The following is an 18,583-nucleotide window of genomic DNA, read 5'->3' as shown; positions in this document are numbered from 1 at the left end:
AACTTCCAATTGTTCTTTTTTAGTCACCAGATCAAACTTAAGTCATATGTCTGGAATCAACTGGTTTCATTTTTGAAGAATAACTTTTTGTTAAGAACATGTAGGTAGTGTACTGCAAAAGATTCTGTAGCTAGCTCAGGATTCAGGAAAAAGGCACGTATTATGTGCAGGGTGTTCTGTTTCTTTAGTCTTGTGATAAATCTCCCATTGAAACATGAACATACATATTACTGTTTTCAAATAAAAGTGTGAAATAAAACTTGCATAAGAGTTAACTTCAGTGGTGACTGTCATTAAAAAAAAAGATGGAAAGGCAGGAACTCTAGCTCTGTGAGTGGTATCAGGATATCTGTGTTTCAATATTTTGGTGCTGACATTATTTTAAAATAACAGGACTGTTATTTTTCAGATGTCTAATATAAAACCTGAACAAAAATATTTACTGTTTGAGGAACATTGTCTGTGGTTGGCTGTGCTCAAAGGAAGATAACATATCATCATCTGGTAACAAAATGTTAGATCCATTTATTGAACAGTTTAAATCCATGTAGATGTATGGAACTATGAATGCTAAAATTAAAGAATTCCAAGTGTTTCCTCATTGAATAATACAATGTTAGGGAACTGGTCCTAAATTTCACAAGTATTTTTATTTTAAAGCTATTCCAATGTTTACTTCCCCTTCTGGAGGGGAGATATTGAAAAGGAACTTCATATCACGTAAACTGATTTAGTTTTTGTTCTTTCACTGAAACAAAGTGAAGGAAAGCTGTGAACTGACTCTAGTTGGGATTTCATAATTAGAGTAATTTTATTAACTCAGTCATCCAGTGAAAGGAGAAACTTGAAATAAAAAACAGTATTATACTAGAGAGAAGGTGATAAATGAAAAGAAAGTAGACCTATTGCTTAGGGAAGCTGGAAAGGAGTATCAGCTAGACACTATGCCTGCTATGATCAAGGGCAGTAATTTAGTTTGCTGGAAACAAATCCTAGAAATGCTACGGGACTACTATAAAGTAGATATGTCAAATTATTGCTAATAAACACTTCCTCTTTGGCCTTTAGTTTTCTATGGATGTATTTAAGCTGTATGAATTGGTAAAATACTATTTTAATGGCAATTGAGGATTAGATTATACCTGTGAACAAATGTTCTGAGTCCAACATAGTACAATGTGGTTCTGAGTGGTACTAGATTTTCTTTGGAGTGTTTTTCCACACATTAAACTCTTTATTCAAACAGTGAGTGATTAATCAATTAGAAAATGCAGTGCTTAAGTAATATTTTAACTCTACACTGTCAGGTACACTTCTCAGATTTTTATACATCAATATTGTCTTCTATAATTACTGTACTGCTTTTACAAATCACACTAGCACATTCTAACGCTTTTGCGAAAGGCCTGTTCTCCCATTCTCTAATGTATTTAACCTTATAGAAATTAAGTGCTTCACTTTTTATTCTTAATTTTTCCTCTCATACTACATTGCAAGTATAAATAATGAAACTGTTATGGGGGAAGATTGTTTCCAACAAATAGTTTTCATGACGTTATCTTCAAAGGATGCTGTGACATGAGTTAAATTAGATTATTTCCCCCCACTATTCTGGTACACTGTTCAGTGTGTAGTGAAAACAAAAGATATTAAATTAGTTACTGGGATTTGCTTTATTTAACCTCTAGTCCATGATAGCCAGATTGAAAAAGACCTTTTTTCATTGCCGAGCCTAGAAGTTAATTACATACCTATGGGAGTAAAATTATTAATTTAACCACCTAAATTACCTGTGCATTTAATGGGGAGGGGTTAACTTCATTCACTGCATTCATCACTGCCAGATTAATAAATTCAGGAAAATCAAAACCAAACTGATAATCAAGATGAAATGGAGAAGTATTTCAAATTTTCTCACATAGTTGTAGTAATCTGGTTTAGGGTAGTAAAATGTTTCTTTGAGAGTAGGACTCAATGGTCTCAAGTACCTAGATGATGACTTTGTTTTTCAAGTATGTCTGGAGGTGATGATAATAGCACCTGGCTAGAAGATTGGATTTACTGAGTATGTTTAAGTACTGTCTATTTAACTTCCACAGTCTGTTTAGTATAAAATACAGTTAATAGGTACTTAAGGAGCAGGGTTTCCCTCATCCAGAATCTCACAGATTTCCTTGCATAGCATACTGATTTCAGATTCAGAAGAGCAGAGGTTGTCTTACAAATGTAGCAAAAAGAAAACCAAACACTAGTGCCTCCTGTGATGCTTCAGTACTCAATATTTACAGTATCATAAATCTTAGGGATCGCAGGCAAGGACATTTTTTTCAGATGTCCTGAAAATAAGGCACATTAACTTTGTTTCAAAGTGGTTACACAATCAAAGTATACAAAAAGTTTGAAGACAGATATGTGGGGGGTTCAGTGCCCATTTATGTACACCATTAGCCTGGATATATTGGCAGTCTCAATACTGTAAAAGATGTTCTTAGGGGCACTGGGGTAAAGAGAACATTCAGAAGACTTCTGAAAGGGAATGAGATGACAGCATGGTAGTCAGGAGGGAAAATAAAGGCAAAAAGACCCTTCTTGTATTTCAGAATATAAGCAGGCAGTCAAGGCTGACAAATGAGTTTTGATAACATAACTTCCAAGGTTTGGGGACAATGCTTTGTGGCCTATAGAAGTGGAAACAAAGATCTTTTTTCTTCTCTAACAAAGAAATAGTGGAAGGACTAAGAAGGCTAACAGGCAAGGAAATGTATTGGGAGACTGATCAAATTTCAGATTCAGAAGCATTCTGATTGAGGGTAAATATAGCAGTGTTCTTTATCAAAAGGAAAAGTTAGTTCCAGTAATTGTGCTGCTTTTCGTGAAATTGTAGTGAATTATGTACTTGAACCAAAGTTGTGGATCAAGACTGTTTCATAGCTATTTGAACAAACGTGCCATAACTTCAATTAAATGGGAATTTGGTATCTAATCACTGATGTTCTGGAAAGTTTCAAAATCTGCTTTTCTAAACCTTCAATTAGCGTGAAAGAATATCTGATTTTGGGAGAGGAGCCCTTCATTGTTTTAAAGTTTTAATGTCACCTGAAATCTCCATGCCAAATAATTTTTCATGCAATTTGAAAAGAAAGGCTATTTTAAGTGTTTTTATGAAGAAAAAAGATAGTCTGTAGGCTGTGTGCAAGGACGAGGAGAGTTGGTGATGGTGGCTGAAATCTGAAATGCCTGCAGAATGATGTCCTTGGTCAAAGAAGAATGGTCCTCCAGTGAAAGACTTGGAGGAAATAGGAGCCGTGATGAATTTGATTTGATGGTAAGGTATCTCTGTGAATGTGATAGAACAGAGCTGAGATCTTGATTTGGGTGAAATAAGGAGAATGAATGTAAATGTTAGCAGATGCACCAAGGTTTTGGAATTTATAGGTGACACGATTGTAGAAAGAGTAGAGAAAGGATCCTCTGTGCAGTTTCTTCAGAGAGCTGAGAAGCAGATGGATACTCCTCAAAAGTACTTGATTAGAAGAGGGAAAGCCCAGGAAAGTGAAAGAACAAGATTCCAAAAGGAAAATGTCATTGATTCAGAAATGGTAAATACAACATGGAATATGTGGAGAAAATGTAGGAAATCTAGCTGAAAAGTTGTTAGATACCCACTGGGAGAGCTTTTTAAGATGCTGTGTATATTTGCACTCCACTGAATGTCAAGGGTATAAAGGGAAGAGAAGACTATTGCACACTCACTAAACTTAATGGTGGTAGTGGGTTATATTCAAGTATGTGTGAATGAAGCTTTTACTTAAAGTAAAATAAAACCACTTCAACCTTAAACACCTGGAGAAATATGTAAATTGTAAAGGAGTGAAATGGAAAGTGAAAGTAGGCAAGATGGACCAGAATTGAGAGCTGAAGCATTAGCTAAAGCATAGATGGAAGATGAGAATTTTAAGATGTGTGGGGACTAAACTGCCCTAGGGCCATCAGTTCTGCCACTAATGGATAGACATGTCTGCTGCATAGACATGAGTAGAGATGACTTACAGGAATCATCAACGATGTGGTGAGGGATGTCAAGTCAACACGTGCTTTTATGAATACTTCAGTAGCAATAGAAAGACTGGGGAAAATGTGGGCCTGCTGCTGAATGGAGCAGGGGCCCTGATAACAGGGCATGGAAAAGGCTAAGGTACCTAATGACTTTTTGGGCTCAGTCTTTACTAGTAAGAGAGGTCTTCTGAAATCCAAGGACCCAAAAATGAGGGGGAAAGCATACCCTTGGTGGAAGAGGATCAGGTTAGAGAATAGCTAAGCAAACTGGACATAGAGAAGTCCATGGGCTCTGATGGGATGCACCCAGAAGTGCTGAGGGAGCTGACGGATGTCATTGTGAAGCCACTCTCAATCTTTGAACAATCGTGGAGATTAGGAGAGGTGCCTGAGGACTGGAGGAAAGTAAATGTCACTCCTACCTTCAAAAATGGCAAGGAGGACCTGGTGAACTATAGGCTGGTTAGCCTCACCTTGATCCCTGGGGAGGTCATGGAGCAACTAATCCTGGAAACCATTTCCAGGTGCATAAAGGACAAGGTCATCAGTAGTAGTAAATGTGGATTCACAAAGGGGAAGTCCATGCTTGATCAACATGATAGCATTCTATGATGAAGTGACTGGCCTGGTAGGGAAGAGGAGAGCAGTGGATATTGTCTGCTGTGACTTCAGGAAGGCTGTCTCCCATAAGATCCTCATAGAGAAACTGTTGATGTATGAGCTGGATTAGGAGAGAGTTGGATTGAAATGTGGCTGAATGGCTAAGCCCAGGGGGTGGTGATCAGTGGTACAAAGTCCAGGTGGAGGCCAGAAACAAGCAGTGTACCCCAGGGGTGTCAATACTGGGTCCAGTCCTGTTTAATTTCATTAAGGATCTGGATGATGGGGCAGAGTGTACCCTCAGCGAATTTGCAGGTGACACTGAACTGGAGAGTAGTGGATAATATGCCAGAGCGTTGTGCTGCCATCCAGAGAGACCTTGACAGGCTAGAGAAATGGCCTGACAGGAACCCCATGAAGCTCAACAAGGGGAAGTGCGAAGTCCTGCATCTGGGGAAGAACAAGCCCATGCACCAATGTATTCTCGAGGCCACCCAGCTGGAAAACAGCTTGGCAGAAAAGGACTTGGGTGGACACCAAGCTGAATATGAGCCAGCAATGTCCACTTGCTGCAAAGAGGGCCAATGGTATCCTGGGCTGTGTTAGTGTTGCTTGCAGGCTGAGGGAGGTGATCCTTCCCCTCTACTCTTTGCTGGTGAGACCACACCTGGAGTGCTGTATCAATTTCTGGGCTGCCCAGTACAAGATGGACATGGGCATATATACTGCAGAGAGTTCAGTGAAGGGCCACAAAGATGATGAAGGGTATGGAGCATCTCTCCTGTGAGGAAAGCCTGGGAGCTGGGACTGTTCAGTCTAGAGAAGAGTCTTTTCAGTGGTGCCCAGTGATGGGACACTGGCACATGTTGCCCAAGAGGTTATGGAGTCTCCATCCTTGGAGACATTCAAAAACCACCTGGACATGGTCCTGGGCAACCGGTCCTAGGTGGCCCTGGTGGAGCAGGGGGGTTGGATCATCTGACCTCCAGCAGTCCCTTCAAACCTTGACCATTTTGTCATTCAGTGATCCCATTTCATAAAGCAGTCATAGTGGCTCAAGCCTTAAGGCAATAGGGTTTAATATTCTATCCCTACATGTTGATATCCCCTGATTCTTATAGTGGAAATGACTGCTGAATAATTCCTTATGTACCTTAGAATATCTCAAGTTAGAAGGGACCCATAAGGCTCATTGTAGTCCAACTCCCTGCTCCTCGCAGGACTACCTAAAACTAAACTACATGACTAAGAGCGTTGTCCAGATGCTCCTTGAACTGACAGGCTTGGTGCTGTGACCACTTCCCTGGGGAGCCTGTTCCAATGAGCGACCACCCTCTTGGTGAAGAACCTTTTCCTAATGTCCAACCTGAACTTGCCCTGGCGAAGCTTCATTCCATTTCCTCGTGTTGTGTTGCTGGTCACCAGAGAGGGCATCAGCACCTCCCTGTCCCCTGCCCTCCTTGAGGAGGTTGTAGACTGCAATGAGGTCACCCCTCAGCCTTCTCCATTCCTTTGCTGTTTCTATTGGATTCTATCATATAAACCTCAGTTGTCATTTGTAGCATGAAGTGCCTTAATCTAATTAATTGTTCCTTATATGTAAACTGTTCTATACTGTTGTTCATCTTTGACATGCACTTCCAGTTCTCTTATGTTCTTTCCAAATTAGGAAGCAGGACTGTGAATATACACAGTTGGGTAATGAAGTTTTCTGTATTCCTTTTTGTTTTTTACCATCCTGACCACTGGGCTAATCTTATTTATAGATGTTCTAAGGGTAGTGAAAGCACAGAACCTATTACTTTGTATAATGTTAGGATATGCAAATTTATGTGTGTGTATGAACTCCCAAGTGTCCCCTCTTATAGTTTGCTGCTTTGAATTTTTTTGCTATTTTATTTTCCTTAACATTCAGGTTGGGATTCAGCTACACATTAAAGGGCTAGGCATCTGAACTGTTGTAGATTATAGAAAGACAGTGCAATTTTATTTTATCCTTTTGTTCTGTAATTTGTCTCTAAGACAGTTGGTGGCACCATGCAATGCATTCCCCATAAGGAAAGGCTCTACCATGAGAACCTTGTCCAGTCTTTCTTGAATGTGTAGAAAAAAATGTATATATACATATCTTACTGTTCTTCATGGGTGATTTGGCCTCACTCTGGCAGGTTTCCTGATTCCAGAATGTTTGAAGGACTCTCAAATTTTTTTTAGGCTTTCTACAGGTTCTTTAAATTCTCTGACCTGCTTTTCTGAGTATTTTACATTTGTTTTATTAGCATTTGTCTTTTGAGGTTAGAGATGAGTTCAGCTTTTCAAGTGATACCTCTTTTAATACCTCTCCTTATCCTGCTGTTCTAGCCTTACTGAGCTCTTTTTGCCCTTTCTCAAGCTTTTTCTTTTTTGACAATTGTATATTTACTGTGACTTCCCATGGGATTTCTCTAAATGTCTTCCCATATTGTGTCTATACATTTTACTCTTTTAAATCTTTTTAAACATAACTTATATAGCTGCCCTTTCTCAAATTAAGCAGTACCAGAACTGATCTATTGTTTTTGCAAAGGTATGCGAAGGTTCCTATTCAAGTGGTTCCTCAATATTTTGAGTCAGTTTCTGTTCATTGTTCATGTCAGTCAAACTTATTTGGTTCCCTGATAAGTTCTTAATGAAATAACAATTTACAGTTTCTAAAAATTTGATATGACTCAAATCTGCATGGTGGTAATTGAACTCTCCTGTTACTGGGTTTCCTATCTCTGCAACTTTCTAGTCTCCTCCAGCCTGGTGCAGTAACCATCTGAGTGGTGTAATACAGAACTATACATCTCAGATTGTTTATTTCTCCTACAGTAACTCTTAAAAAAAGCATGTAAATGGTCTCCTAATATAGGAGAAATATGAATTCCCACCCATCACCACTCCAATCCTGTTAACTGTTTTTGCAATGCAGAAAAGACCTTATGTGGATCTGGTGTTCTAATTACTCTTCAAGAATAAATCTATGCTGGCTCTAAAAACTGTACTTTTTTCCCTCCCTCAAATGTTTTTCCATGTTTTTCAGCATGTCCCACTTCCTGCTGCTTTCACTTGCACCCTGTGTGAAGGATGCCATGAAGATTATGGCTAGTGATTCTTGAGTCTTTTTACTGACTTTTTTACTTGGTATTGACTATTGTCTATGCCAATAGGTTCATTTCCCTTTCTTTGGCTTCACTTGGAAAGTGTCACATTTGCTATTTCTTTATATTACTTCAGCAGGCTGTGTCTGGGAACTTCACTGCTCACCCCTGCCCCCACTACAATGAAGTCAAATAAGCAGCTGGTACCCTGTCCTGAGGAGGCATTCTACAGATTAGCCAAAACCAAGTAATAAGCACAGTTTTAAATCACTTACTCTCTAGGCTTGTTTAAAATACTTTGTGACTGTGTTTTGATCAGTAATTAGAATTAGTAAAATCTATCCAGATTGTATCAAGTATTTACGTTTTTGCATTCTTCATTTAGTGATGCAGTTTTTCAAATACTAAGTATTTGTGATAAAATTATTATAGTTTTTCTGATAAGTTTACCAATGAGAAATTATATGACTTATTTGAAATGGGATAGGAAATCTTAAGGCCAAATCTGGATCTTAATTTATAATATTGTTTAAGTTGGAAGTTTCTACTGAAATCAGGACAGAGTATTTTCACTTAATTACTACTCTTGAGGTTACTTAGATGGCTTGATAGGCAGAAAGGTAGTGTAGAGCTTGTGCTTGTTTTTCTTCTATGTATCTGTTACAGTATACAGTAAGAGTGTGACTTCCTCAGAACAAGTCTATATGCCTACAGAGCAGTCATTTAAACTCAGTTATAGTCCATGGGGTGAAAAGATCTCCTTTAAAAAGGAGATGTCTATCAGCAATGTTTTAGACATCCTGTTTAAAAGAGGATAAATGATGCAAATTTCTCACAGGTTGTACCTCTAAGTCTCTCCCTTTACTATAGGGAGGCAGGGGGGAATGCCACCTCTAAATGGATCAAATATTTTTGAAAATTGTTCTGTTTTAGGTCTCAGATTTTTCATCAATATGTTAAGTGTCCAAAGTAATGGAATGCAATTTAATGCTTATCACTCTTTCAGAACTTTAAAAACAAATATACTGTTATTTCTTGTTCTTAAATACATATAGAACATCAGGTTATATCCTATAATCACCCTGCACACTTATTACATGTCTGAATGTTTCCTGCAACAGCTGGAAATCTCTTCTTTAGAACCAGAAGAAAATGTAATTTTTCTGACCCACTCAATCTTTTACATGCAGTGTGATCTCTGGATTGCGTTTAGAAGCTTACACAGGATCAGAAGGGAGTTGCAACTAATTCCTCTGTGCAGGGTTTGAGTATGATATAGCCTGACAGCTTCAAATTAACCTGTTATTCTATGATTGTGATTTCACATACTCTAAGTCAAATTCTAGTGAAGTTGACTGATTCCAGCAAATTGGTTTGGGTGTCTATGTATATGCGAGAATGGCTCAAGCTAGTGGAAGTTCATCACTGAATCACATGTCTAGTTTGTATCTTTCTGCATTTATTGCATAATGTGTGTAATTGGATTAAAGCATACAGAAAAATGACAGACTGTAAACCTTTTAGACTTTCTTTCTGGCTGTAGCAAAGCAAAATTATCATAATGTGGGGGAGGGAGCTGTTGAAAGGGAGGCCAAGGGTGTAGTATTTAACAGTAAGTGATCCATATATTCACAGGGGCCGTGGAGGAGTGCCTCCACCACCAGCGGGAGTACCGAGAGGGGCACCAGCACCCAGAGGAGTGCCTCCCAGTCGAGGACCAGTCAGTCGTAGCCGTGGACTTCTAGCACCCAGAGCAAGAGGAGTACCTCCACCTGCAGGCTACCGGCCCCTTCCACCACCTCCAGCACAGGAGACATATGGTGAATATGTAAGTCGAGCTGTTGACATGCTGTGCATAAAGTGTATAATTTTGAAGGGATGATCCTAACTATCACTTCTAGGATCATCCTAACTTCTACTGAGATTCACTCAGTAGAATATCTTTAATTAGTACCTAATTAAGTCTTGCACCCAGAATCGATGGCAAATGTGGTCATCTTTTGTCTCCTTTTTAGACTTGAATTTTTTCATGTTAATAAAACTTCAGGTTATATGTACTACCATAAAGACGTTTACAGTGCATTTGGGAAAATAGTTATGTACCTCTTAAATGTATTATATTAGGTTTCTGCTTTACAAAAATCTGAAAAATCACATTGTCAGTAGATTTTTTAAATTCTCAACTAAAACTGAGAATAATATTCTACTCTTCTTCCTAAACCTATCTTTGTGGTCATATAACTGTTCAACAATTAGACAATTAAAATTTTTTTATGAAAGCTTCAGAAATGATCCTAAAACTTTAACAATGTACAGTGTATCCCAATAAGCCATACATATCTATCTCGATTTTATTGTATTAAAAATTAAAAAACATATAAAAATATTTTATATTGTCCATGACTGAAAATTATAGGCAGTTATGAATTTTTAGGGTAAATTTAATTTAAACTGAACTTACAGAGCAGTGACATAAAGAAAAAAGCTTATTAAATCAAAACTATTGTCATAAAAATGGATTTAGTCTTATAGAAAAATAACACTTTCAAGGACGATGCTTTTAATGTTTTATGTCTTAAAGCTTTTAGCGTCCATTCTTTGAAGCCAAATCTGTCTGGACTTTGTCTCTGTTATTCAGACTAGCGAAAAAGGAGTTCCTGAGTTCCAGAAAATGGTTTTGCTATTCAGATATTCTTTGCTTTTCTTGCAACCTTGCTTCCGCCTACGTTCTTTCACCCCCTCAAAACCCTCTAAATCAAATCTCAACCGTTGTCCTTTTGATCAGAAACCTAATTTTTTATAACATTTATAGCTTTATGCAGAAAGAAGTTTAATGTCATTAGTACAAACATTATACACACACCTGAACAATTCAGAAGAAACTAATGTAGTTAATGTTATGAAAACCAGTACTTGAACACTATCTAAATGTCCCCTGGCTATACCTGACTTGACTAGTCAAGGTGGGTACTGCAAATAAATGGTTATTTCACAACGCTTTCAAAGGAATTGATCCTCATTAAACAGCCTGTTTCCAGGGCATACACTGTAGAACACATGGTGATGTGGTAGAAAATAAACCTCGTTGAGTAACTTCATATTTATATATATCTGCTGTTTGTAGCATGTGTATATAGAACTGGCATGGAAATAACAGCTGTTTGAATCAGTATCCTGATGGATGCTTTACTTCTGAGAGAGAATAATTAGAAAATAGCACTTTAAAGAAAAATAGCGCTGTGCTAAACTTCTAAAAAGAATGTTCTCTAGAACTGGATCGCTTATCTTCCAAACAAGATATTTTAACTAGGATATATTTATTTAAAGCTGTAATCGATATAGCAATGCTATCTGGTCCATTTTAAAATGACCATATTTTCTGTGTCTCCTTTGTTAAAATGGAGATTCATTAGAATAAAGTTTTGCTAGGACATGAACCACTAGTGTATTTATGTTAAATGTTAAATTTAATGCATGGTATTTTTTTACCTGCCCATTTATAGTACATTATCAAAGTGCCTTAACTGTATCTTTTACAGGTTAAGGTAACATGGCAGCAGTCATTACTAGTATTTCTGTCCTTTCCTTACCAGTTGCTGTGTAGCTATATCTAGTATTAAGTGCTGGTTTGCTAACCTGAATATCTGAGCAGGGTAAGGTGTCACAGTTTGCTGAGAAGTGTCTGTAGAATGAGAACATCTGTGAGATTGTGGATATCATAAGTTATTTTAAGCAGCAGGTAGCTTCAGAGCCTCAGACTGGGATATCCAGAGAGGTTAGAGAGCAGCCCTTAGAACTTTTCCATTGAGTATTGGAATTCTGCAAGGATTCATGAAGGTTTTCATTCCCTTAGGCTTACAAGCCTCTGCTTTGTACTCATTAAAATAATTTGAAACTATGCAAGTTCAGACAGAAACAGACTATATTCTGGATGGAAGCCTTCAACCACTTGCCTTCTGTAACTCTGTAAATATCTGAGGTGATGCAGGGCTTTCAGTGCATCAGGTCCTTGCCCTTTTCCTCTGTGGTGTACTATTAAGTATACCCTGTGACAGAAAATGCGGCCATCATGAGTCACAAATAGCATCCATTTTCCTTCACTTGCTTTAACTTTTTTCTGTAGTCCTTGAGACCAATGAATCTAACACCTATGAGGAACTTACTCGGTTCTGCCTCCTGCCTATCCTAATCTCTCTCCTTCCTCTTCATTGTTTAAGAAGTTGTTTTTTAAATGATAATATCAAAATGGGAAGTGGAATACCTACCTTATTCTGAAAAATTGGAAGGGTTAATTCTGGAGGCAGTATCTCACATGGAAAATCATACTGCAGTCAAAAAATAATTCACTTGATTTTAGGTGCATTTTAACATGGGCTTAAGATCTCAAAACTAGGTGATCATTGCTGTCCTGTGCTTGGACCCTGTAGGGAAGTTGTCCAGAGCTTACCTGTTACAGAAAGCTCTATGCAGAGGCAGACTACCTCCGTTGCCTGTCAGCTTTCTGGGACGTTTGTAACGCTGACTCTGGATGCTTGATGTGGCTTTCTCTGCTGAAGGCACACAACATATCAGACTAGCAGCAATATCTGCATGTTTTTGCAGTTCTATATAACTAGTTTTCCCACTCCACTGCTGCTAGTCTCACTTATGTGTGTATCTCAACCCCAGGAACCATTCCTCCTGCGATCTCACCATATTGTTAGTACCATGATGAAGGTTTGAAGCCACTAAGTGACAGTTCCTTATTTTCTGTGAACACTGTCGTCTTAATAGCTGTAGCATCAGCTTAAATGACAGCAAAAATTCAGGCCTCTAAGGCCAGCCAGCTTTATAATCACGGTTTTAACCTTACTGCGCTATTTGGTGTGATAAACTTTCTCTGAAGGCTAACATGCCTCCTATTTTTGTCCTCAACCGCTCAGGTCAGGAGAAAGCCTAGTATGACATATGAAGCATGTCCAGGATTATTTTTATAATACTTGGATAAGGGAAGTCATACTAGATGGCTGCTAGTTTTATTGAAGCACTTGCAGATAGTTTCAGGGACATCATTCTCTTAATTATGAGAATTTTTCTCTACTCATTGAACAAAACTGTGCAATAGATAAAAATATTTTCATGTATTTAATTTGACAACTTATTCCATTAAGATAAGAAATGGAAATTGTATTTAACTACTAGCTGGAGATTTTAAGCTTTTCCATAATTTTCAATAAGCAGGAAATTAGTAACAGTATGCTACCATTTCACTACTTTTTAAGTGTCAATTCCTTAGCCAATGTTCAGTCAAACATAGGTTAGAATGTAACTGTTAAGTCTCAGTTACTGTCTAGTGAAGTTGCTGCGCTCTGCCTCTTCCTGTTGTCCTCTTCTTACCAGCTTCAAACTTTGAGGCTTTTTCCAAATTAGCAACACAGCAATGTGTCTGAAGCTTTTTAAGATTAGATTTTTATTTGCTTCTATTCTCATTTTACAGAGGTAAATATTTTGCAAATATTCTGTAAGTATTTCGGTTCTGTACTTTGTATGAATATATTTGCGATCAAGCCATGTCAAGTCCCATTTTGGCTGCTTAAGTGTGTTAGATAAATCTCACTTTGCATTTGAGTTGATGATCAGATTTTTTAGGCATTAAGAATTGGACTTTAAACATGGATTTAAAACCCATTGCTGTGGCAGTGTGGAATGTCTGCACTGAAAAATAAAACTTGGCAATCTATCAAGTTATGGCCAAGACTTGCTTCAACACTACTTGGAAAGCAATTGGATCTAAATGTTCCTCCCTAGTGTATGTGTGGGAAAGTTGTGGCAGAGCTTCAGATCTTTTTCTGGCAATTTTATTGATGTTTTCTTGTGTTCAGACAAGGGTTACCTCAGCAGCAGATTTTTCTAATGCAGTGACCACATGTATATTTTCTAGCAGTTAATGCTTCAGTTAGAATGCTTCAATGAGATTGTTTTCTGTAATAAGAAATTGAATTAAGATGGAATGTCTACCAGTAATAGACCTAGGGAGCCTTTCTAATGTTAAGTGAATTGTAACTTGAAAAAGAACATTATGAACTATTTCCAATTACATGCAAAGATTTTTTTTAACTTAAAGATATTACTTAGAAGGGTGCATGAACACTTGGATACCAAAGGGATGCTGATAACAGACTTCAAAATCTATTCTTTAAAATCTGCATTTGGTTATCGCCTGATTCTGGAAGATCCTAAAACGTAGGGACTGCAAGTTTTAAGTTTATAGTTCCTGAAGTATGCATTTCTGGATATTTCCAGAAATACATTGCATTACTGGTGGACAAAGCAGTGTTTCAGACTTAATCATGTAAGTCTGTACTATGAGACTATACTCACACTACTATACTAGAAGATACATATATATTATAGATACTACAATAGAATGAGACTACGCTCATACTGTTTCCCATGAGAAATGGGGAAGACCCAAGACACATTAAGTAACATGCTGGCTAACAAGATCCCATCCAAATGATGAGCAGAAGATGTGATGCTAGATGTCTCTTCTTAATTTAAAGCTCAGTATTTCTCCAGTAGTGGAAGGCCCTTGGTGTTCAAATGCCTGTCGCAGGTATTCGTATTCCCTTGGTTCTCTCTGGAGATGGTGTGCTGACCACCAGGATACTGACTGTCCTAGCATACGCAGTGTCAGGAGCAGTGCCTTCTGTCCTTTCGATTTTTGCAAGAAATCCTTACAAATTTGTGGGAAGATTTAAGGGAAGTTTGTTCTCAAGTGACATTTGGCTGGATGGCTAAGAACAGAAATCCATTTCATGATCCAGCGATTATTATAAAATATGCATATATGTATCCGTTAGTGAAAGAAATGAACACTAAGTCTTACTATTTACAAGTGAGGGCCCATTCAGCTGAATAACCTATAGCCTGTTATTTAGTGCCCCTTCCTAGAAGGCTGGTGCAAATTCTTTTTTAATCTCCAGCATTAAGCTTGAATTCTGTATCTCTTCATTGAGATTATACTTAGTTTAGACTTGAAAAATTGAAAATTAGGATTAAAAAAGCATACTGTGGAAGCAATTTCTTGGATCTATTAATACAATGTTGATTTTGCAGCGTAAACTGTTTTTAAAGTAGACTTTTTTCTCATTAACGTTCATTTGCTCACTTACTGTTCGTGGTTGAAAAAGGAAAGATCTGTAGGAAAGAAGAGCAAAAACTTTGCATACAATATGAAAAACCCCGAGCTTTTTATTTACAAATAAATGCTTCTTGGACTTGAGGTGGCAAAGTAAGGGCTAATCCAGATGACATAAGACTTTGAAAAGAATTTACATTCTCCCTGATTTAGAGTTCAAGTATCACTTCAGTGTCACTTTGCAAGAGTCACACCATGTTTTAATTTACTGTGGTCTTCTGAATATTGATAGTCTCCTAATAACTTGCAACATTTTAATGAAGTTAATTTCAAATGTTTTTATTTCCTTAGTTACTTTGAGTGTAAAAGGTTTTTTGGGGTTCCTGGAAAAGGGTTTGAAATAGCTCCATTCTCTAGGAACTGGAGAAATTATCTTCTGTCCATTCTGTCTCTTACCCTCTGGATAATGTGGTTTCCACTTAGGTCTTACACCTTTTTTAAGCAATGTATTTACTAAGTTGTGGCTTTTCACAAGTGCTAAGACTATTCTTAAAGTCAGAGTGAATTCAGGTAAGACTTCTGGAAAGCAAGTTCGTAACAGAAAACCATTACTTCTTGACTTTTTTGCCAGTTACAATATTCTTTTTCATGCTAAATAGGACAAGCAAGAAGAAGTAAATGTAAAAAAAAAGTTTTAAAAATTTAAGTCCCTCAATTGTTTTGTTTCATTTTTAATCTTTTACATTTACCTTCTCTGGGCTTTTCATGATGAGGTGGAGAGAATGGAAAATCTTTTAATTTTCTCAGGAACTCGGGCAACTTTGGTTGTGGAAACAGTAGAGTGTCTTTGGGGAAAGGCTGAAAAGCTTTTTCCACCTGCTTATCTTGAAGTTGAAAGTTCACCTATAATGTGCATATAAAATTTTCTTCTCAAATTATTTTAGACTTTAAGCTGCTGATCTAAGTTGACCATTTTCTGACTTGATAGAATCATAGAATCATTAAGGTTGGAAAAGACCTCTAGGATCATCTAGTCCAACTGTCAACCCAACACCTCCATGCCTAATAAACCATGTCCTGAAGTGTCACATCTACAGATTTTTTAACTCCTCCAGGGATGGTGACTCCACCACCTCTCTGGGCAGCCTGTTCCAATGCTTGACCACCCTTTCAGTAAAGAAATTTTTCCTAATATCCAATCTAAACCTCTCCTGATGCAATTTGAGGCCATTTTCTCTCGTCCTAAATATTATTGAATGAGCATGAATCGTCGTCCTGATTCTGACACTGCTCCCTGCTGTTGTATATAGAAAAACAGACTTGCTTAGGCCTAGTAGTAACTTGGTTTAAATGTTACTGCTTATATTCATTAGCAACTTTTTTTTTTGCAGTGCATGAAAGACAATCCACTAGTACGTCTCGCATTCTGGGAATACGTTATTTGTTCTGGTTGAATATACACTAGGCTCCTTTTAGATGAAAACAGATGAAAATCTGCAAAATAAGAGCTTACAGTCTGTGCATGCTTGCTGCTAATGTCCTTAATGTTATCACTCAGACTTTAGACGGTAGTAGCTACCCGTATTTGTTTTGATTGCCCCATATTCCCCGTTGATTAAATGATGGGGAGATGTTATTTCCATGTAACAAAATGGCTGTTCCCTTTACAATTCTAATTTGCAAAAAAATTCTTTGCATTGTGTTGATGTTGTCTCATGTTCTTTCTCCTTCAAGTTAATCTCTGTGCAGACAATTTTTTTGAATGTGATGGTTTTTATCTAAAAGGAATACATTCCTCCAGTATTCTGTTATAAAGTACTGGTGTAAGTATTAATTTCAGAGAATGATGAGGAAAAGAAACAACCACCTTTTAGTTGTAGTGATAACAGCCTTAATTTTTTCCCTTGGATGGATTTCTTAGTTGGGGAGAGCTGGAAAATTGATTTGTTATTGATTTCATTACTTTTTTTCCCAGCACTGCAAATGGCCTTTTTGTTAAAATGAACTTTTTACCCTCTTCTTTCTTCCTGTTTCTCTGTCTTGTTCTCTTTGAAACATTGTTAATTTTCCCTAAAGAGGGCCCAAACACTAGTCTGTCATTGTCACTGCCAGCAGATTATAACTTAAAGCCACCATTTCCCATTCCCCACAAACAAGGGTATGTTTAGAGTACTTAATTATTAGACAGAAACACTGATGAGCAAGGCTTAGCATGATTTATAAACTTTTGGGTAGTGCAGAGGTTTTGGCGAAGATTGTTTTCATTGCTTTTATCATCTTTTGACCTGTGATAGTAACTTACTATTTAATATATTTGAAGGGTGCATATTTACACGTTGCCTTTGGTTCTGTTCATGAAAAATTTCTGCACTTTGCACTGAACAGTTACTGTTACCAGTGCTGCTCTTTGGATTTATATCAACTTCAGGCAGAAGCTCTCTTTAAGAGGAAATGTAACATGATTCTGGCTTATAGGCTGGCTTAATAAAGGAGTTATTTATCAGGTTTGAGATTTTTACAGAGTAATTTCATGTTGTTTTCAGAAGATTTGTCTTGTAATTACAGCTGTTCTGTTACTTTGGGGGAAGATTCTTAAGACTGAAATTAACAGAAGGCAGGACAGTTGCTACTTTCCTGGTTGATATTACAAATGTTGTGTGGAAAATACCTATAGTTTAAGAGGACTTTAGCATTTTCAGCTCATTTTTCTTCTACATTTTTGTTATAAGCACAAACTGTACAGCACACTTGCCTTCTTTTGATCAGACTAAATGTGGTGAGAGTTTTCTAGGTTATCCTGAAAAGTAGAATAATAACAGAAGCAAAATGTTCCCATTCATGGGATGAAAATATGATCTTGTTTGGGCTTTTTTTTGGAGTGGGGGAGGAAATATGTCTTCACCAGTAAACTCTTTCTGATTACTGAGACTTCGGAGTAGTCTGGTTTTCCCTTCTTTCATGATCAATTTTTACTAAAATAGTTAACATAAATGTGAAGAATAGGACTAATTGCTTAAGAATTGTCCAATGATTCCTTAGTGTCTAAGCTTTCCTAATATGTTAAAAGTTAATTTCAGTCCTCGGTTTTCATTTGTTATCACTGCTGGTTGTGCAGGGTTTGAAGTTTGGGAGTCCCTCTTAGGGATGGCTGGTTCACAGCTGGGAGATTCTATGAGAGAAGACCAAATGTCATGTAAATGTTCTGGAACAGAGCACATAAGTTGGCTCAGCTTCTGCTGTTGATCAATGTCTGTATTGTTAACAGATGTCTGTGTATTGCATCAATAAGTAATAAAGTGCTTGTTCATAATAACTGCCAGGAGGCAATGGTTTTGTGTGTTTAGTGTGTGGCTTATCAAGGAAAATCCATATCCATATCAGATGGGCAAAGAAAATGCTAAGACTCTATTTTAATTTTTAGTTTCAGGACAGTGAGTTACTGAAAGAGAAAACAGTGCATTTGCTCAAGTGGGACTATTTTATCCATGGATCTCTTCAGAACAGACAATTGGAAGAATCCTCGTTTCTTCTTCCAGACCTATGAATAGGCTGTCACTCATTTGTGCCTGCAATTATTCATAGACACCCTTCTACTAATTGCTGCTGGGAAACAATCATGTTCACTGATCTAGCGATGGTGAAGCAGTATTGATGGGCAGATTGCCTGGTTTTCCATATAAGCAAT

The 18,583-nt window shown here is 37.4% G+C and overlaps 1 protein-coding gene across 5 annotated transcripts in view; it reads left to right on the top strand.

Moving 5' to 3' along the window:
• The window catches only part of KHDRBS3 (KH RNA binding domain containing, signal transduction associated 3), a 95,392-nt gene that overhangs the window by 53,483 nt on the left and 23,326 nt on the right, over positions 1-18,583 (top strand). For 3 of the 5 annotated variants that reach the window (XR_012040569.1, XM_072851155.1, XM_072851151.1), the window contains 2 exons: positions 7,915-8,025; positions 9,414-9,606. Coding sequence is in view for 4 of the 5 variants with exons in the window: in XM_072851155.1 (XP_072707256.1) it covers positions 7,915-8,025; positions 9,414-9,606 (304 nt within the window). In the remaining variant the exon portion in view is untranslated. The remainder of the gene's footprint in view (positions 1-7,914; positions 8,026-9,413; positions 9,607-18,583) is intronic. The other 2 variants (XM_072851153.1, XM_072851154.1) reach the window with 2 other exon arrangements.

Source organism: Ciconia boyciana, chromosome 2 (assembly GCF_034638445.1).
Source record: "Ciconia boyciana chromosome 2, ASM3463844v1, whole genome shotgun sequence".
Classification (NCBI taxonomy): Eukaryota; Metazoa; Chordata; class Aves; order Ciconiiformes; family Ciconiidae; genus Ciconia; species Ciconia boyciana.
Note: the sequence above shows the minus strand (reverse complement) of the source record. Positions and strands in the feature narration are given on the sequence as shown.